The 21,941-nt window shown below is 44.1% G+C and overlaps 1 protein-coding gene across 1 annotated transcript in view; it reads right to left on the bottom strand.

Moving 5' to 3' along the window:
- LOC130383658 (probable phospholipid-transporting ATPase IIA) overlaps positions 1 to 21,678 on the bottom strand; it is a 29,610-nt gene extending 7,932 nt beyond the window's left edge. Inside the window, exons 1-21 of the mRNA XM_056591444.1 lie at positions 21,526 to 21,678; positions 20,052 to 20,196; positions 17,979 to 18,092; positions 17,707 to 17,815; positions 16,472 to 16,530; positions 15,328 to 15,379; positions 14,036 to 14,130; positions 13,493 to 13,573; positions 13,325 to 13,400; positions 12,648 to 12,724; positions 12,334 to 12,494; positions 11,907 to 12,049; positions 10,913 to 11,025; positions 9,891 to 10,100; positions 5,391 to 5,552; positions 4,411 to 4,503; positions 4,071 to 4,154; positions 2,967 to 3,137; positions 1,803 to 1,901; positions 314 to 403; positions 4 to 148 (exon numbers count right to left, since the gene is read on the bottom strand). Of these exons, the coding sequence (XP_056447419.1) occupies positions 4 to 148; positions 314 to 403; positions 1,803 to 1,901; positions 2,967 to 3,137; positions 4,071 to 4,154; positions 4,411 to 4,503; positions 5,391 to 5,552; positions 9,891 to 10,100; positions 10,913 to 11,025; positions 11,907 to 12,049; positions 12,334 to 12,494; positions 12,648 to 12,724; positions 13,325 to 13,400; positions 13,493 to 13,573; positions 14,036 to 14,130; positions 15,328 to 15,379; positions 16,472 to 16,530; positions 17,707 to 17,815; positions 17,979 to 18,092; positions 20,052 to 20,196; positions 21,526 to 21,593 (2,347 nt within the window). The 5' untranslated portion in view covers positions 21,594 to 21,678. The remainder of the gene's footprint in view (positions 1 to 3; positions 149 to 313; positions 404 to 1,802; positions 1,902 to 2,966; positions 3,138 to 4,070; positions 4,155 to 4,410; positions 4,504 to 5,390; positions 5,553 to 9,890; positions 10,101 to 10,912; positions 11,026 to 11,906; positions 12,050 to 12,333; positions 12,495 to 12,647; positions 12,725 to 13,324; positions 13,401 to 13,492; positions 13,574 to 14,035; positions 14,131 to 15,327; positions 15,380 to 16,471; positions 16,531 to 17,706; positions 17,816 to 17,978; positions 18,093 to 20,051; positions 20,197 to 21,525) is intronic.
- Positions 21,679 to 21,941: the final 263 nt, after the last annotated feature.

Here is a 21,941-nt window from a genome sequence, read left to right as displayed (position 1 = left end):
CACCCACGGCACAGGTGAGCTTGCCGGTGCGTTCCTGCAGCAGCCGGACGATCTGGGCCTTCTGCGTGGGGGCACAGCGGCAGCACACCACCGCGGGGCTCTGGCACGCCAGCTCCATGAACTCATACTCGTAGTACTTCAGACACACCTGGAGGATCACGCATCGACACACACACATACAGAACATTATATGTAATTCTTATTTTGATTAAAAAAATAAATGATGTCCTGCTTTGTGCTGTTTATCTGTATTTAATGTGCATTGTCTGTGTTTGTCCTGGCCAGTGTCTGTCTGCCTGTCTGTCACACTTACCTCTAGTGAGTCCCCTGATATCACCAGAGCACAATCGTGTTTCCTTCTGAAGGAGTTAAGCTCCAGGTGGGCTTCCCCTCGTGTTGTGACCTAGCGTACACACACACACACACACACACACACACACACACACACACACACACACACACACACACACACACACACACACACACACACACACACACACACACACACACACACACACACACACACACACACACACACACACACAATAATGACAGTCATTCTAGGGACATCAAATATACAACAAAAACAGGATAAATATGTAGACACATTCTATCTGCAGCCCAGCAGTTGATATTATACAGTATATTAATTATCTAATTAATTATCTAATTAACTATCCCCCCCATGTTGAAAATAAACAGGTTTTGAAATTGACTGTTTTGTTACAGACATCGCAAAAAAAGTGTGTACAAAATAACTGTGCTATCACAATATCGGGCTGATCTTGTATATTGTTAGTCTGTCAACAAGTGGTCTTGCTAGCAACACCCTTTGACCAGCGGTAACCCAGAGTACGTCAATCCAGCCCACGGCCCCGGTGTCGTCCAGGAAGCCAACCCAGATGTAAGCGCTGGAGTCCCCCCCCCCCCCCCCCCCATCTCCCATCCACTGGGAGAGAGGGGGAGGGGAGGGGGGGGGGGCTTTCTTTTTTTGAAACCTCTGCCAACCATTGTTGTGCACTTCCACTGAACCACCGTTGTACGCAAGCCTACCTCCTTCTCCCTCCTCTCCCCCTGGCAGCCACCCAGAGGGGAAGGCGTGTGGGGGGGGGGGGGGGGGGGGGGGGCAAAACCTGAAAAACAGATGAGGAAGCGCCGGGCCTCCTCTGGGAGTGGCCGGCCGGGAGTTCTCCTGCCTTGAGGTCCGGGCGCTAGACCTGGGTTTTGTTGTGCTTGACAGGCAAGGGGATTTATTTGGTCTGGGCCGGGATTGTCCAAGGTGAGAGCTGGGGAGGGGTGTGTGGTTGGGTGATGTATAGTGGCTGGTCCACGAGGCTCGGCCAACAACACTAGCCTTACCCTAGCCCTTCCATAACCCTCCAGTTAACCTAGCCTTACCCCAACCTACCCCTAGCTTAACCCTAGTCTTACCCTACCCCTAACCCTGGCCCTACCCTAATCCTTACCATAGCCTAGACCTAACACACCCCTAGTCTTACCCTAGCTTTACCCTGGCCTTACCCTAACCCTACGCCAACCTTACCCCTAGCCTTACCCTAACCCTCACCCGTGAGGCCATTCAGGAAAAAAGTGCCCTGTTATGACCGGATTACTCTCCCACTGCCCCAGGGCACTTCAATGGACTGCTGCCCACTACACACACACACACACACACACACACACACACACACACACACACACACACACACACACACACACACACACACACACACACACACACACACACACACACACACACACACACACACGAGGAAGAGAGGGTCCCTCTCTTGTGTACTCACGGCTCTGAAGATGTGTATGTCCTGGTTGCGCGTGACCAGGTGGGCGTTCTTGGCGGTGCAGGTGGCCGTCTCCATCTTGTCTCCCGTGAGCATCCACACCTGAACAGGTCAAAGACGCAGGGGGAGGTTTGAGTGGTTTGGTTTTGAAATGACACATTTCATCTAATTACCGTAAGGATAGATATTGGTTTCTTCAATGTGAGCAACTTCAATATGAACTTATCTTTACTACACTTTCTAAAAACCACTATTCAGCCATTACTCATTCGGCTGATATTTATTAAGGTATTTTGCATTGGATTCAACCCACACCTTTCAGATTTGGGGTTGACCACCCTATCCATTACACCTATTTGCCTTTCGCACATGAACTCTGGAGAATCAGGTCTGGAGAGGATCCGGAGTCGCCCATTCACACATGCAACACACAACCCGGGATAAGCGGCATCAGACGTGTTTACACATATTGGAGATACTCCATATACTTTAGGCGAGGGCTGGTTCCTGGGTGGAGCATGTAGGAGGAAGGGCCACACAAAAAAGGTATGCAGCGGTGTGTCACATTGTGCTGTTTACAACACATCAAAGAATGGCGGTGAGGCTACCAATACTTTAACACACTCTTTTACCGGTGATGTACAATACTGCATTCATTTAGACGCATCCGCAATATCAACAGATGGAAAGCAGAGGTTGAAAGGCAAGTTGGGACGTAAAGAAACGAAGCAGCTACACTCCGTGCCCATGGTTTCGCGCAGTCCCATGATAGAAACATCATCAACACATGAGGGGTTGATTATGACATTTGCGTTCACACATAAACCCCCACATACAGAATAATCGGCTTGCGGTGCATGTGTGAAAGGCCTACTACACTACACATTTTCTAGCAGTAGAGTATATACTACACCACATACTAGCGTGCTGTCTCGTCATCCAACCCTAGGGAGCTGTGTATCCCTAGGTAGCTGTATATCTGTATAGCCCTAGGGTGCTGTCTTTCCTTAGGGTGCTGTCTATCTGTCCAGCCCTAGCGTGCTCTGTAACCCTAGGGTGCTGTCTATCTGTCTAACCTAGGGTGCTGTGTGACCCATCAATCTGTTTAGCCCTAGGTTGCTATAAACCCTAGAGTGCTTCCTAACTGCTTAGCCCTAGGGTGCCTACCTTGATGCCTGCGTTGCGGAGGATCTCCAGGGTGGGCCTGACGTCGGTCTGGAGCTGATCCTCCACGCCTGTCAGACACAGCAGCTCCATCTCCATCTCCAGGCTCTCGATCACCGTGGCAACCTTCAGGGAGCGGTCGTGGACGCTGAGTTTGGCCTGGACGTACCGCGCCTAGAGGTCAGGGTGAGCAACATATGCACGCATGAAGGAAGCTATCAAGAAAAAAGCCATCCTGTTCTATTTATTTATTTGTGAAATTGCTGCATCGCAAGCATGTTAAACGAATCAATTGTGGACCAGATGATTAAAAGCATGTTTCTCCCGTTGGAAAGAGGAAACAGAGATTGTTACCCCAATGTTACTGATGGCTCCCATTTCTAATGATCAAGTTACCATGGTTTCGGGTGGCCGCACAAATACTATGAGCCATTGAAATGTCTTCTGGTGATTTTAGAAGTGAGATAAGGCTAAAACAATCCGCATGACTCATGCAGGAACCCAAACTCTCTGTGAGTCATTGGCTAAGTGACTCACTGCTGCCCACATGCTTGGCTCTGTTAGTCTAAACTCTCACACGTTCACACTCCCCCATTCACACAGACGGGGCTCTGCAGGAGACCAGGGGGACGGGGTGAAAGGGCTGCACCCTGCATCAGTAAGGGCCCATGCTTGAATGGGCCCTTGGGGAATTGGGGACGGGTATGCAATATCAATAGCAAAAGAGGGGTGAATGCGTGTGTGTCAGGAGCTTTCTCTTTTAATAAGAAAAATATGTATTTTTTTATGTAATTAAAAAAATATATACTAATATACTACTACTACTACTACTAATAATAATAATAATAATAATAAAAACATAAAAACGGTTTATATACTTACACTAATACATAATACTAATGATCTTGAGTTACGTAAAAGGGTTCTGGCCAACAGCCACCTACAGACTGCAGCTCCGATAATGACTTCAGCAAGACTCAATTATCCCTCAAGGCCAAACAAACAACCGACTGAGGCAGCCGGAGAGGAGAAGCCAAGACTGTGCTTTACATAAGGACCCCACTGTGAGCGGTGAGTGGCCCACGTCGGACCCCCAAGGACCCTCACCTCAAAGTCCTGGTACTGCTCCTCCGTGAGAGACTTCTTGGAGACCACCAGGACCCGCAGGCCTTCCCGGGCCATGTTTCCACACTGTTAATATACAAACAGCCCCGCAGGAAATCATCCGTCAAAGTTTTAGCAATTCGTCGCCCACGTTTCGCCTCGTACTTTATTGCTTGTTATGCTGGGAGACACAGAAACAAATGACGCTCTGGACTATTCGTGTAAGAAGTGACTCAACTAAATACGGCAACAGTAGCGGCTATATATTATCTAAATACCCACACAAAAAAGGATAGTGTTAATGTTCATACATTTGATTAAAAATAAAACAACCAATATGCACCTCCTCTTCCAGCCAATCGTTGTACTGAACGATCCCTGCCATCACTGCGTCCGCTCCCTTCATGTAGAACGTGATCTCTCCCGTCGACTCATCCTAAAACCAACAACACACTCCACACATTAAATGCATAATGCAAATAAATAATAAATGCCATGCAAAGGGACCAAAACAAACGCCAGTTTAATCTATATGTTTATTGTTTTTTCGCCATGTTTTTTCGCGGTAAGGAGAGGTGTGCGGTCACGGGACTGGGAGAAGCAGAGCTTATTGAGGTATGCCCATGGGATGTAAAGCGGTTCGAAAACACAAGGAAGCCAAGTTACAATCCCAGGCTTCCTGCTTTTTGAGCAGTCTAGCCACGCCAACGAATAATAAAGTGAGTCATCAGAGTTCACCACAAGTTGAGCTCTTTCTCAGATCACTCTTTGAAAGGCATTTGTTTTGCTTCCTAATTTGTACAAATATGAAACGATATCAAAGTATTTTCTATGAACAGAACCCCAGGTGAGGGATTCTGCAAATGAGTCAATTATATAACTTATATTTGTAATAAAACCAAATAAACCCTAGCCCTCAGTCATATGATTCATAGGTATTCGATTACTTCTATCTATAATAAAACAAAATAATTGTATGACCACCACCGCCAACACTATTAATTAACATTAATAATACAACTGACCTCTACCACCTAAACTATAAATTAACATTGATTATACAACTGAACCTCACTACCTAAAGTTTAAATTAACATTGATAATACAACTGACCCCTACCACCTAAACTATTAATTAACATTGATAACAAAAAAGATCCCTACCACCTAAACGATTAATTAACATTGATAACAAAAAAGACCCCTACCACCTAAACGATTAATTAATATTGATCAAACTGTAGACCACCATACTTACACTATTTGTCAACAATGATAATATAATAAAATAATATATACGCCCCCTGGTTACACCAGGCCTTACCCGAACAATGATTCCCATCCTCTTGCTCTCATAGGTGAAAGGGAAAATCTGGAGGATGGTGAAGTTCAGTATTTGGCCACTAGGGGTCCGCAGTTGCATGGATGATTGGTCCCTTCCCACCAGAGTCAGGCCCACACTCTCTGTCCACTGCACCAAAGACACCTGAAAAAAAGATGATGCGAGGGGAAAACATCAACCAATAATATTGACGAAAAAATGAATGCAAAAGAAAGCTGTTTTGGTACTTTCCAACGGGGAAAACCATTTAAGTGCTTGCCACAATTACATTGGAGGACTTTAAAAGCACCATTCATGCCCATAAAGATGTCTATCATAATATTGATTAACCAACTATTTTTTAATGGTAAAAACCCTGCTCCGCCATCATGTCCATGAGATTCATCGGCACATGAATCGAATTAGCTGCAACAATACTGAAGGACACTTAAGTGTGATTGATTGGTTAAGAGCACGAAGACCATCCAGGCCGTGATCAGTAGCCTAAGCATTTTCAGCACTCTAGACTATTGACCAAAGAAAGAGAAAAAAAAAGAAAACATCACATTTTTGGTCCAAACATTGTTTGCGTTGCTAGGTCCTTCAGGAAGGACCACAGAAGACATCCATTAATGAATTGTAAGTGGGGGGCAGGGGGGAGGGGTGCTGAGAGAGAGAGAGAGAGAGAGAGAGAGAGAGAGAGAGCACTCGCTTTTTAGATGGAGGAGGAAAAGGGGAGAAAGATGACAGAGTTCCAATATGTTCCAGACTGGAGATTACAACCCACGATCCCACAGCCAATCCATCACAGCTCCTCTGACGAGAGTCCGGTGACCGATGGCGTAAAAAGGGGAGGCTAAAAACGGAAGCCGGTGATCCAGCAACCGTTCCAGGAGGAACCCCTCTCTGTGGTTCTGGAAACAAAGAGGAAGAACCGCACTGGGTCGTGCTTAAGCCCCCGTGGTCGTTGGAGCTCTAACCAGACGAGGGCCTCAGCGTCCTTCGTCAGGAGCGGGGATGTGCACAGACTCTTGTGTCTTAGTCACAGTCTGGAGATATTCACTGTGGAGGAATGCCATGAGGCAGCATTCACCACAGCAGCCCTGTGCAGCCGCTCTCTGGAATCACTTGCCCTGGCTTCTGGGCTCAAGATGGGTGGCTTGACTCAGACATCATTCTAAGTAGGATTTCAAGGCAGATGATTCATATGTCAACAAACGGTCTTTGAATCACCCTTGATCTGCATGATAAAGTGATTTGGGCGTAATTTAGCTTGAGCGGCATAAAATCGATTCCAACTTTGGACCTGTACGTCAACACAGCTTTATTTCCATCGTGAATATCATTAGTTTAGCGAATTTATTGGTTTCCACGGTTTCCCAGTAATCGTATAAAAATATAAAACACCAACGGAAAAGTCATAGACATAGAATAAAAAAAACACAATTTGAGCAACTGCCAAAAGCCTTGCGCCCACAGTCTAAATGGTCCGTGTCTATATTAGGACTTCCTGAAAGGCCCCAGGAATGATAACCAATCACAGCTTTGACATTAAGCATGGTGAAATTCGATACACATTAATCGCATGGTCTAGCCTTCGCACAATTGAACATTTGGCTACAAAAATAACATTGGCACACAATAACCCAGGGGTTTCTGTGGCTCATTACTGCACTACACTTCATATAACCTTATCCAAAGATTCCATAGATCATCGGAAAGGAGTAACAGCCGATGACTGCATTCAGATATGTTTGCTCAAGGAGGAATTTTCAAATAGGGGGAAATGGCCGGAGCGCAGTGCAGTGGGCTGAGGAACACATTAAGGAAATCCGTATTTACACCGCAGGAAATGGACCCTGTTGAATTCCACAATCTTCTTCCTGAACTTCAAAGGATTCCTACTGATCAAGGACATAAATGTGGAACACAATCCTCCTCCTTCAGGTTCCAACAACCTAGACGCAGCCTATAGAGTCCACGCCAACTCCACCTTAAAGATGAACTGAACTGAAATTTGAAGTTTAGTTGATACAACAGATGTATTGTCTGCCTTCTCATTGGTACAATAACTAAAAATGGCTGAACTTGCTAAAAGGGATTAAATTGTACGGTGAAAGGGGTGAAAGTGTTACAGGGCACCGCCGTGTTGGATTTCAACAATCAGCTACATCACTGGCATGGTAACCTACTCCTACTCTGTGGCTCTAGCAGCCATAGCAGGTAATAAGTCAGGCTCTGAGGCTTGCTGAAATGGCTACGGAAAAGCAAACAACCAGGTCTACAGGAGGGTCATCTTATTGCATTGCCCCTGGCTGCAGAAATGAATTGTATAGGGCCAAGGCAGCTGGGTAAATCGTACATTTCCACAGGCTACCTTTGAACAGGAAACCAGCCCTCAGTACCTTGCTGGCAGCCTTAAAACTGACTAACCCTCCGATAGCCCCTGTCATGTCAATCTCCACAAGCTAGCACGCCGACCATAAAGTGTATCAACGATTACTCCGACGATATCACAGATCTATGTTTCCAAGCTGCAAATTAAACCACGGCGGGTCTGTAAACAGAAGTTCGACAAATGTCCCTTTCTACTCACCCTGATGTTCGCCGTCTAGCGGATTTTTGATGCAGAGGGAGTTCAACTCAAAGAAGTAGTTTCATAGTAAGATGTATCTGTGCAATATCCATCTGTGCAATATCCATCAATATCCACCAGAGAGTCAACCTCCAACCTCCACCTAAAGTAAACGTGACACTCGTGAATCCGCCTCGCATCTATGCTCATCCGCGGGTGTATCTCCCAAAGTGCATCTAACATGTCTTTTTTTTGTGAAACCATGTCTTTAATAACCATGTTATTAGGCAGATGATAAACCATGTTCTTTAATAGGTCCAAGGTCCCAGAGTGGTTTCAAATAAAACCGGACCTATGCAGTTTCGTGTTAGGATTCGTGTGGACGCCTGAAGCGACGAGTTTCGTTGAAAGTTACAGGTTTTTTTTTGTATTATTTTTGTAGCTTTAAATACAGCCCCTTGGTCAATTGAATTACTAACTGTACATTAAAAAGTATTTCTACTCAATCTAAAAGGTTAAACAACTACTATCTCCTGCTCGACTTGAATGTTTTTATACAGCGCGCAGGCTGGATGCGCGCAGGCTGGATGCGCGCAGGCTGGATGCGCGCAGGCTGGATGCGCGCAGGCTGGATGCGCGCAGGCTGGATGCGCGCAGGCTGGATGCGCTCCACCTTTTTTTTGTGGAGAACCAGCACCTTGAATATGTAGGTACTACAGCGTTTGTACAACTCGTTGCGTTTCCGCAATGAGTCCGTCTTTACGGAGGAATTACTGAAACACATCAAAGAAAACCGGAGGGGAAATGATCGTTTTCGGCTTGTTACTTGGTTGCTATTTATGGGGCGCTCCAGTGTCTCCGCTCGGACGTCCCTTAGAGAGAGCATGGCCACTTCCAAAACCTCTCTCTCGCCGCACAGCATCCGAAATGCCCTATGCATGGTTATGCAACCTTATCCCACCATTAGATGGTCAAGGTGGACCGGGACCTCTCGGCAGCAGACCGATTCAATGGCAGTGTCCATGCTCTGGCAGCACCCACACGCACACCAGTCACACCCACACGATCTGAAGTTGGACCTGGAGCCTGAAATTGATCCCTCTCTACTGGGTGGCAGTCGGACACTACAGGCATGTCCCACACAGGCTCAAACGCGTAACCAGCCATATTAAAATCACTATTTTCCGCCCTTCAGCAACGACCTAGTCCTACCATGCCAGTGTCGTCATCGGCGGTCTAATACTAAAAGACACATTAACTTTTGTTTCTAAAAAAGCCTTTGATTTTTTAAATATTTATTTTTGTGTCATTTTGTTTTATAATGGTCATAACTAACACGTTATCGATGTTGATTATTTCAGTTCAGTTCATCTTTCTGCTACACCTTCATACCTCTATGATCCACCTTAATCTCTCTCTGCTCCACCTTAATCCCTCTCTGCTACACCTTAACCCCTCTCTACTACACCTTAATCCCGCTCTACTAAACCTTAATCTCTCTCTACTACACCTTAATCCCTCTCTGCTACACCTTAATCTCCCTCTGCTCTGCCTTAATCTCTCTCTGCTCCACCTTAATCCCTCTATGCTCCACCTTAATCCCTCTCTACTACACCTTAATCCCTCTCTGCTAAAGCTTTATCTCCCTCTGCTCTGCCTTAATCTCTCTCTACTCCGCCTTAATCTCTCTCTGTTACGCCTTAATCTCCCTCAGGTCCAATTTAATCTCTCCCTCTCCTCCTCTCCCTCTCCACCTCTCTCACCCTATTGGGCTCCGAAACAAATTGCCATATTTCAAATGTATCCAATTATCAGTGCCATCTTCTGTCTTAACATCTACAGGCGACTCAAGGCCCACGCATGCAGTGCAGCGCCACAAGGCCGTCTGAAACCCCCCCGAAGGCGGAGGGCAGGTGGGGCGCTGGTACCTCGTCGGGGCTGGCGGCCTGGTAGACCCTGCAGGTGTCCTCGTAGTGCTGCTCCGCCTCGGCCTGGTCCGTGACGCCGTTGGCCTCGTACACCGGGGTGACGTTGTGCACCAGCGCGATGGCCTTCACCGCCTCGTGCACCCTGCTGCTGATGGTCTTGCGGACCTTGGTGGCCGCCGGAGCCCTAGACAGTGGAGGGTCGTGGGGGGGCTGGGGAGGACAAACCGACGGTTACGTTTGTTGTTGCCGTCGTGCTTTATTTTTAGGTTATTGATTTCAATAAGAGCCTTTCAAAAAGGCTCTTGTTTGAAAAAGCTTGTGCGGAGCGCTTTGAGGCAGTGTTGAGGCAGGACCGCTCAGAGTATTATTTTTTCTGTGTACATATTAAAGACTGAACTGGCGGAAGTTCATCTTCAAAACATCCCTGAAGCCATTTGCTGACCTCTGTTCATATCATTAGCGGAGAGGCCAGTGGCTCATAAACAGAACCAGATGTGTAGAGAAAATATGACTGATTAGCGTTGAGCTTTATGGCCGTTCTATTTCGGGAGGCTGTGCGCTCCGGAGGGCTAACTGAGGCGTCATTAAACAGGTCCGGCCAGCACTAGCACTAGCTAACTAATCCAGTTTCCTGTCTCGCTAACCTCTGGTGTCAAAGGGACAAAGTGTGCCATCTGAGGTCAGGAAGCATTCAGCCAAACAATAATGACAAAACCTGAAGCATTTCTGAAAACACGTTGCCCGGGGCTGTTTGCACAGCAACTCTTGTTTGGTTTGTTATTGCTCATGTTTCTTCCTATAAACAACACTGATTTCACAGATTTAAAATCAAATTCAAATAAAAACCTTAAATTGTGTAGATGTTTCAGCGATTAACCACACATAACAGAAAAGACAGCAACAAAAACAAAAAGTGGAAATGCCAACAAGCTGTCTTAATTCAGTCATTGTTAACACATAACGACTGTAGATGGCCATTTGGGATGACCACAACAGTGCATTGTTGGAGGCATGGTGTTCACCTGGGTGTATGCGCTGAACACATGGCTCTGGACCTCGTCCATGGAGTCCATCCCATAGGCTACGGTTCCCAGGTGGAGTCGCCTGAACACCATCTCATTCTGGGTAAGAGTCCCTGGTAAATGTGAAGACAAAGATAATAGATGTATTGTTTCAATCAGGGATATTAAAACCAATTAAATCATTCTTTTTTTATTTATGTGATAGGATTTTCTCATCGGATTCTTCTCAGACTTAAGAAATTTCTGCCAGCTGGTTTCCATGCAAGTTTTGAAGAAGGTTAAAGCTTAGTTTCAGTTTTCAACTAACTAGAAAAGAAAGTTAGTTGATTGTTAGCATATAATCAACACTTTAAAAAAATGATACACTCAGATTTAGAAATAACTTTATAAGTGATTTACGAGCAATTTCTAAACCAAATCTAACTTCCAGCATAATTCATAAGTTAACAATTAAACCCTTTTGTTTGATTCTGATAGACAAAAAACAAAAGAGAAGTGAATTGAATCCAGGCAACCATTCCCTGCATCCTGATGTAAGCCCCTTTGTAACCTCGGCATCCTTAAAAGCATTTTCTGTCCATATATCAAAATGACCTTAAGAGGCCCCTGCACATATATTAGGCTGACATCTGAACTATAGACCCCACCGGCTTCTTCGCGCTCTGAATGGTGAGCATGCCTGATGGGTTTATTGGGCGGGGCGGCTGTAAATCTGACAGGTTATGGCTTATTTCTCAGGAAGTGCCACTGGAGAAGTTGTGCTACTGGGAGGGTGTGTAAAGCAGGGGCCCGTTTTTGATTGAATGAACCAATAAGTAGCATGTTTAGTGGCACGCAGTGGGAGCAGAACAGGCAAAACAATCCAATACACTCACTCACTTTGGGCTCTGTAAGCGGCCCTTATATAGTTGTGTCTTACACAACAAGAAAACCAATGTCTTTAGAGGAGGATGTACATGGACTTGGGGTGCGGTACTAATCAGTGGAGCCCCACCGGTCTTGTCGGTGAGCAGGTATGAGATGCGGCCCAGCTCCTCTGGTATGGTGCTGGCCCTCACCACCGTGCCCGGGATCTTGGAGTCTCTGTTGATCATCCAGCTGAAGACCATCTTTCCCAAATCCAGGTTGACACGCAGACTGGATGAAATGGGGACAATAACAACCTAATGAATACTATTAGCAATAACAAAATAAATCAAGTGCATAAAATACAAATTCAGTAATCATGAGGAGGAAGAAGAAGAAGAAAAACAGCAATTGAATATTTGAAGAATAGTGCCCCAAATAGCTAAGCCTTTGCTAAACTAACACATGACGGTATCTCCTTTGACCAAAGGCTTTTGCACATTTTCTATTGGCTAAGGTCGCCTGCAGGTAGAAATGTATTCATTTAAAACAAGGCAACGTCCAGAGAAACCCACCTGATAGGTACGATGTTGGAGAATAGGAGCAGGAAGCGAAAGATCTGGAGATACCAGCGTCCTGCAAAGTGTTGCAGGGCCACCATGACAAGTGACACCACCACCAGCGCCCCAAACAGGATCTTGGTCAAACAGTTCACTTCCAGGTCAAACAATCCCATCTATCACAGAGACAAGAACAACACCAAGTATGCATATTGATATTGTCAGCGAGGAATGTCAATGGGTTGTAGGCAATGAGTGACTTATGTTGGACTTTTCAACCACAACGTAAACAGTGAGATGCAGTTGTTGCGTGCCGTGCGACATCGTACCTTGTTCTTAGGGTTGGACGTGTTCATGACCCCTCGCAGCTCCTTGCCCGTGTAAATGACCACCCCCACTATAGAACCTATAAACACACAATCATCTCAGGCCAAAAACATAACATTTCAGAAAACCATTGAAAACCCCCAACATGTCAAGCACAGAGATTTCCCAGACAAACTGTTGACATGAAGAGATGTTCGTAACTCCCAATAGAAGATCTAGATGGCCAATTACATAATGACTTGCACATGGCTCCATAGGTTAAAGTGTAATGGCTGCTCCTCCACAAAGGAAGCGTGCTGACTTGGGCTAGTTAGGCCTTACAGAGCCCTCTGGCTACTTGTCAATATACCAAACGTGTTTGTGTGTGTGTGTGTGTGTGTGTGTGTGTGTGTGTGTGTGTGTGTGTGTGTGTGTGTGTGTGTGTGTGTGTGTGTGTGTGTGTGTGTGTGTGTGTGTGTGTGTGTGTCGGTGTCGGTGTCGGTGTGTGTGTGCTACTTTATGTTGTCCACCCACATGCATTCGGAAAAGATAAAATATCGATTACCATATCCGTGACGGCGGAAGGAAAGATAATGATTAATCGTAGCTAGTCTGTAAGCTAATAGCTAACAGGAGGTCATCATTCAACTAGATTCAAACTCTGGGAAGCTGAAGCGAGTGAGCTAGCCAGTACGTTTACCAGAGGCAATCACAGTGCTCGCCCACAGGGTGTTCTCGATGCTCAGGCTCTCATTGACAGGAGGGTCTCCGTCTTCCTGCAACACAGAACAAAGTGATGATAAGAATGTGCCGAGAGCGTATACACATGTACCAATCAGCTCAGAAGGATATTTTGTTATAAACGTACCCTTGTGAAAGTGCCGTTAAAGGTGTGGATGTCTATGTTGGGTTCCTCTGCATATACGTACGATCTGATTTGAAGAAGATCCTTTGGAAAAAGAAAACGTAGTTCGGTTAAAAAACATAAAGTTGCAAAGCGGGTGGTTCATTTTAAAACCACAGCTGATTTGTGCAAGATGGATGCAAATAAACATCACAGAAACTGCATTACAACTCATTTGTGGTTATGGTGAATTAAGTAGATCTGATGAATACAAAGACGGTGGCCTTTGAAATGATACATCTTCAACTGACATGAGCAGCACAACTGGGAAAAGTTGTGCTCCAGAAATGTCCCTAGTTCAGCTAGTTTAACAAGCATCACACGGACCCATTCACATTCACACATTTTAGGATTCATACCCCCAAGGAAATCTAACAAAGTTGAATACCAGGGCTTTACTTTACCCCACCCAACTGTTGAATTGTGAAGCTGGAGTGTAGGCTTAGCAAAGTATCCTACAGGTTGAGCCTCTAAAGGTTGGGCCTGAAGGCTGAGCCTATGACTTACAGCAGCAGTGGGGAGTCGCTGTGTGCAGGCCACTGGGAGGCGTAGCTTCCAGTCAGTCTCTCCATCCAACTGGTCGGTCCGCAGGAAACAGGAGCCTGCCAGAGGGAGATATAAGTGATTTATACATTCACCCTCTAGGGGGCGCCAACACATCGGATTTACATGGTGTGTGGGTGAGGGGTGTTAGTCCCATTTGATTACAATCAAATGTGTCTTATATGGTTGATGTAAAAACTAAAGTACATTATTAGTTTGTTTAATTTACAACTTATTCACACTATTTAGAATCACTCCCAGAATGATTAGCCAAAATAACGCCGATCGATAGAGGGCATGGTAAATAACCACTTGGTAAAAAACTACAACTAGTTTTGCAGTTATTGAATGGGTCTGGGCTACATGTAACTAGGGGGACAGAGTAGTGGGGGAGCAGAGACCACTCTAGCACATCCCCCACCCACCCCCCCCCACCCTCCCTCCCTCCTCCTCCACCGTTGGCTGACATGCGTCATCCTGCCCAGAACCCCCAACGCTGGCCTAGGCTCCTTTATAATTGACCTAATGGCCTCCACATGGGAGAGAGATAACCCAAGCAGTATTTCCAGTCAAACAAGGCTGGTGTTTTTCTTCCCGCAACAGGAAGACACAACCACAACACCCAATGGCTTCAGGCTCCCAAACTAGAGGCTTGCCACAAAGCAATGCAATCTCTATATTGCCGCACATGGGTTACCTTTAATTGTCATATCCATTACAGGTTTTTTTTTTTTTTTTTCTATTTCTGAGAGGCTTCTGTTTTGAATGGACAAAAGACTATTTTGTATATGTGCAAATATACAATGCAACGTAATTCCCCAAGTTTGTGCAATCGTTGACAAATCTTTTGCTCTAATCCCCATTTGATTATTCCTTCTGCAAAAGTCTTTGCATTTTTTTTCTCTCGTTTTGCATGCCTTAAATCGCCTTTCCATTATCTTTAAATTTGAAAGACAAAAGAAGGAACGGCACAGACCAAAATAAAAATAAAGGCTTGTTATTTTGCATGGCCACCATCTCAACACACATACACTATACAGAAGAGTCACCACCCACCACCAATGCATTCACCAATGTAGCACAACACCGAATTACAATGCTGCCTGGAACTTCCTGTCCAGGCGTTTGGGGGCTAATCCCAACATCTCAACACCCCTTCTTTTCTCTCTCTTTTTTTTTTTACAGGCCGTTTCCCCAGTCAAGCTGGTAGCTTGCCTGTACGTGGAGATGTGGATGAGTGACTGGCAGATGTTTACCATTTCTTTCTGTGGTCCTTAAAAAGATCATGTCGGCAGGAACACGCTGGTTCTACAGGCGGAAGAAGAAAAAACAACAACAACAACAACACAGGACTTAAGCATCATATCCTGATCCTGCACGTTTCCTCCTCCCTCCACCGCCTCCTTGTTCGCCCTTTAACTGGATTAAGTGAGACTTTCAGTGTTTTATGTTCCACATTACATGGAGTCTGGCATGCTAAACACCAAGACCCCCACAGTAACATATCCCTCTGTGATGTAGGGAACCATGGGGCCTGGTTGTTAACATTACACTGAACATTAAGCCCACACTGTAACACCTCTTCATGTATTCACAAGTTGACTGCCTGGGCTGATCCTCTTGACAGATCTCCTGTTGCCGATACTTTTCTAAAAGGGAATGTCTTTCAGCCCATTTTGCCAATATTAAAAACAATCTTTGTGGACCTTCCTGTGTCTTGAATAAAGTTATAATAATAATAATAATATATATATTTTTTTTAATTCAGCAAACGTTTAAAGCCAATTAATCATTGAGAAATGTGTGTTGCAACACACATGAGTGACCTTTCTTTCAGATGTGTTGAAGTGGTTGATTGAGAAAGAAGTCTCCTGTTGGAAATTGAAGACGGGCTGCATCTCATATTTCACGCACACAGACTTAAGAGATTCCTCCCCGGCCACAAGAATGAGTGGCGGATCAAGAAATCAGTATGCTTACACCAAGTGCTGAGATATGTGAAATGGAACAAAAACCCTTTTGTTTTTTTGCCAAATGCTTATAGGTTTTTGTAGGAGAGGGGGGAAAACATTAATAAATAGTGCTGTATTTTATCTGTGCCGGAGATTCAACAAAAAGCTATTCAAGGTGTATATGCGCGACATGGGCATTGAATCTGACAGGCTGAAGCAAAGCATTGATCACAAGATTACAAAATCATTACTAACTCCTTTCACCTCTGTCCCAGGTCTAGTGGCTGTGAAGATTAACTGCCCTCTTGTCCCTTAACTTCCTTGTCATGGAAATAGAACCTGACTATCCTTTAACAGAACAAGATGACACAGAACAGGGCCCAGGGCACAGGGCTTAACCAGCCCTACCCCTATATTACCAGTGTTGCTTTGACGGAAAAGTACAAACCTTCTCCACCATGATAAGGTCCCCCACTTGAATTCCACTGCTTTTAACTTTCACCGTGCCTGAAAAGATGAAGGCAGATATCATTAAACCGACGGAAGATAGAGATGAAGGGCAGACAACGGTGGTAATAGTAATTCAAAGTTGAACAATAATTTAAACCTGCTTTTTGGACATTTCAATCTGCTTCGGACTGAGTGCAGCCAGATGGTAGCAGGCAAAACTCTGACCCATCCATGTATACTTTCAACATGGATCCTACAGGATTTATGGCCCTCTGACATCCTGTTACCATTAACGTCATTCAAAAGGCATAGTAAAACCTCTCCCTGCAAAATATGCTTTGTGAATCTGTGACCTCTTGTGAATATTGTGGTCTGTGCTCCAACAGTCCCGCTGTGGATTTTGTGTGCAGCAAAGTCATTTTCTGCACACAAACTCTCATGTAAGAATGCTGGGTGTGTTCAGCCCTTCCTCTCATTCCGTTTGGAATAAGGAGGCAAAATTGTTTGGGGAGTTGGGAGGGGGTCACTGACCCCTGCCCCCTGCCGTGACCTCTAGGTTTTGCATATGTAAGACATTAAACAACATTAATATTGCTAGGCAGTTCGTTCAGATGGCTTTGCATAGTTTCATGTTTCCCTTAACTACTTATATGGGTTTTTTTCAAGATAAAAAAAGAATAACGATAAAACATTTAATTATATGTTTGCACAATGGTGCAAGATCCACCCATTATGCTATACAAAACTTCCATTGGAAACTAAGAATATTATGTATTTAACAATAACGTTTTCTGGTAATGAATTGGTGCTGTACTGGCTTCATTGATTGGAATCAACAGAAACATGTTTGTGGTGAACTTTGCTTCTACATCCAACCATATTACACCATTAAGTTTACACCATCAACCAGCCAACATTTGCACTGAGGCGGCGATCATGGAGGCCACCAGTCATTTTGTTTATGGTTCGGACAAGCTGCCACATCAAGGGAAACCCCAAGCGGTCTCCTGCATTTTATTGCTAGTAGCACTTTATACCAACCTCTCTTATGTACACTTTTAAATCTCTGCTTTGAATTACCAACCATTTCCCCAAGCCCTTATACATTTTAACAGCACCCAGCCCCAACATCTTATAGCATCTGAGAAAATAAAACAGCAAGGCAAGCTTACATCAATCTTTGATAATTGTGGTTAAGTAAAGTATAGCAATCCAAAATGTTGGCACTCTTACCCCTTGGCAAAAGCTTGGAATAAATATGGGAGTTGACTTCCTTGTCCCTAATAGAACACCGGATCTCTTCCACCGCCTCTCTCCCGATCGTGATGAACAACACCACTAGCTAGGAAGAGATCATGATACAATTAGACACAAAAATTCTAAAGCATTATTCAGTACAGAAGTTGCCTATTCAGCGTACTTTATTTTTTAATAAGCTTTCTCCATAACAATAGGCCGATAATTTATCCATTTTTCCAAAACGACAACTATGAAGGGCTACCTACCAAAGGAACCCAGTAGGTATAGAGAGCCCCAAGTCGCAGTTCGTCCACAAACTGAGAGCAGGCCAATAGCAGAAAGTATAAATTGAAGAAGTACTTGAATTGATTGTATAGAACCTGCAAACACAAAATAGACAAGCAAAAGAGCCTTTTTTGAATATCTTGTTTAATTCAAGCAAAAACATATGCATTTTGAGTTTTACATTCATTTGGTAAGCACATCTTTAAATTCATGTAAAGAAATATATTAGAACATTTTAATGAAATGAATATTCCCTACTGCAAACACCATATTTCAGACTAGCAGAATTGAAAAGAAGCTAGAACTCAAAGAGCAGACAGGGGAGGAGACGATAAACAAATACTTTTGTTTCTGCAATGTCAAGCTGTGACATTGCATGTCATATCACGCCACTCCCTCTTGTGTCTTACCACCATGTGCAAGTTTACCAACAAGGGAAATTCAATTTTGGTGCGACAGAAAGTTATTACTGCTACATGCGAATGGAAATTTGAATCTAAATAGAACCGGCAAGCTAGAAAATATTGAGTGCACACATTTCCACAATATGTTTATGATATTGCACTCAATAAAGACGCACCACGCTTTGCAATGCAAAAACGGGCTGGCCTTGTCTTATCCCTTTCAAACAAATTGGGGCTACTTTTAATGGCTAAGTCCATACACAAAAATCCCATAAGACTATAAGACCACTGAATGTCTGGAAAGCAAATTCATATGTAAAACAGGTGGAGAATATGTGGCTGGCATAAGCAGTACTTAGACTACAGACTGTATTGTTGGGCGAAAACCACAACCACTCGCCTCTATTGATTCTTGAAATGTGACCGAATATTGGCATCTAGTATAATACCATATGGATCTAACATGGGCCGATTTGAATGTGTTCCCTGAGGCTTGATGAGCATATGGCTCAACACTAGCAAATAATCAAAACATGCCTATACAGGATGTGACCTGCACCTTTTAACAAGGCTTATTGTAAATAACAATTGGCCCACTTTTTCAGTACTTACATATGTTGCAAGTTTGTAAGATGATTTCAAACGTCTGGATGTGGAAATGAACACTTCCTTATACTGCGAATGCTTGCTAATTAGGCAACAAGGCATATTTTACACTTTAAATATGTGCAAAAATTGAATGAGATTAGAATTCGCTAGTGTCCTTTTCTGATTGGCTAACAGTCACATAAGATCACATGACCTCAGTAGCTAACATAGCCAGTTTTCCTGGGCGTCATTAGATCGGCCACTAATGAAGATTGTTTTGACTGTTGTAAATTTGTTAATTAATCACCTAAAAACGATTGATAAAGAACTTTGTGAGATTAGTTTAATCAACCAAATGATGAGGGGTGAGGACTAGACACTAGTCCTAACAGGACACTAAGGTCTGGGTACTAGACACTAGTACCTACAAGTCTGAGGACTAGAGACTAGTACCAACAGGGCGTTGAGGGCTGAGGACTAGACACTACTCCCTTCAGGTCTGAGGAGTAAACACTAGTCCCTACATGACGTTTTGGTCTGAGGACTAGAGACTAGTCCCTACAGGTCTGAGGACTAGACACTAGTCCCTAGAGGACGTTGAGGACTGAGGACTAGACACTAGTACCAACAGGTCTGAGGACTAGACACTAGTCCCTACAGGACGTTGTGGTCTGAGGACTAGACACTAGTCCCTAGAGAACGTTGGGGTCTGAGGACTAGACTAGTCCCTACAGGTCTGAGGAATAAACACTAGAACCTACAGGACTTTGTGGTCTGAGGACTAGACACTAGTCCCTACAGGTCTGAGGACTAAACACTAGTCCCTACAGGACGTTGTGGTCTGAGGACTAGACACTAGTCCCTAGAGAACGTTGGGGTCCGCGACTAGAGACTAGTCCCTACAGGTCTGAGGACTGAACACTAGAAACTACAGGACTTTGTGGTCCGAGGACTAGACACTAGTACCTACAGGACGTTGTGGTCTGACACTAGTCCCTACATGTGTTGAGGGCTGGTGAGCTGGGGGAGTGTGTTGGGGAGTGACCCGTGGCTGACACTCACCCCGGGCAGGAAGGTGAAGAAGTTGTACTTCTGGTTGTTAATTACGTTCCTGGGGTATCGCTGGTCCCGTTTCTCTGGGTGGCCGAGCCACACGGTGCGGGGGCGGAGGTCTCCCATGCCACAGCACCCAGACACCGGGCAGCACCTGGTTCACAATTACATTCACACGTTAGGAAGAATTTGTAGAGAACAGTGCCAAATAGTCCAAATAGGTAGGATGTCGTTATTTTGTGGTTATGGCTACTTGTTATGAAAAGGAGGATATTAAGATGATGTTATGCTAAGGTTTACGGTTATGATTTGCCATGAATTTAAATTTGTACTCCTGATGGAATGTTACTGCATAGCCTACTTTTCTATGAATGACCATGATTCCTTTTTTTTAGGCATGTGAGAAGAGAGAATCTGCAAGCCTTACTCATGAAAATATAATATTTGTTTTAGTCTAGCTGATAGCCTGGTCATCCTTTTGCATCCATATCTCATTCATCTTATTTTTTAAATTATCATGAATGTATTGATAGACATTGTTTGAGTCCAGCTTCATTGATTGATTGGTTGTAGCATTCGATTAGAAAGTATTGAAATCAATCAATTTAATGTTGTGCTACTTTTGTATATAGATATATATTTATTTAATTTTGAAATCAGATGCAAAAGGAAACAAATGTCATGTTTACATTAATTGATTTGTAATAGAGACTTCCAGAATACATGTGAAATTTAAGACAACTAAGGAAACGGTAACTACCAGTATTCTCTATCTGGTCAATGAAGGCCTGTGATGCCAACCAGAGCTGAGACCGGACAAGAACTGATATATTTATAATAGCCGTTCTCTCGATATAAATTGATACATCTGCTTTATATCACATATATTGATTACATTACGCTAAAGTAGAACAAATATGTCACTAAGACTGTACTTAAGCATGTGTTTAGGTGACATCATCGATGCTATCCATAGACGCCAGCCTAGAATCTGTGCAGCCAGCATCTAGCATCTATTCTCGTTCCTTTTCCACCAGACACAAGGTTATCACCGAGATAACCTAACCCCGGGCGGGTTAGAATAATAGCAAGTGTCGAAGCACGTATGTTAATTTTAAACCCGCCATGGCGTACATGTTGGCAAGCCGTCTGGGTTTGAGACAATCCCATAGTCAACAGAGCAAATATTGACATGGGCGTCGCGCTGCACTTGTTCCAACGGAACACGGATGTCCCAGCGCCAAGGGAGCCGTCAGACAATAAATGATATATATAACTACACTACAATTTATATATTACAGTCAAATTTGTTCAATTGCCATGTTGAATAGAAATGCTTGTTCAGCTGTTTCGACAATGTCGAAAAGACGACATGTAAACAATGACATCAGCATCGACAGTATGTGACGAGCGAACACCGGGTCTTTTTCGTTGTAAATATTTAAACGTTTTCAGCGATTTTTATTCGGTATAACACCCTTACCCATTCCTGTGTTTACTGTCATGTCTTTTGTGGCGTCTCACGGGTTGTAAAGGAATATTGTCCGTCATTCCTGCAGCCTCCGCTGAGCTCCAGCACAATCTCTCCGCTGTCTGCGCTCTGGGCGGAGGCTCGAGAACTGTCCTTCAATGGGTTGTAATGAGTCTGTAACACACAGCACTGAATCCAACCCAACCTTAAATTCATCCCAATATTATAGAAGTTACATTTTGTAGAAGGAATTATATTATTGCCCTTCATTGTAGTGAAAAGTTATAGTTTTTCAAATATACAATATACGTCCAAAGCATTATATTTACATGTTAGCCAACCTAGTGTAGCCAAATGCATTTCATCTTCTACCATCCAAACATGTGAAAGGAAAGCCATCATTAAGTCACATTGATTTTATTTTTTAA

The sequence above is a fragment of the Gadus chalcogrammus genome, chromosome 1 (genome assembly GCF_026213295.1).
Source record: "Gadus chalcogrammus isolate NIFS_2021 chromosome 1, NIFS_Gcha_1.0, whole genome shotgun sequence".
NCBI lineage: Eukaryota > Metazoa > Chordata > Actinopteri > Gadiformes > Gadidae > Gadus > Gadus chalcogrammus.
Note: the sequence above shows the minus strand (reverse complement) of the source record. Positions and strands in the feature narration are given on the sequence as shown.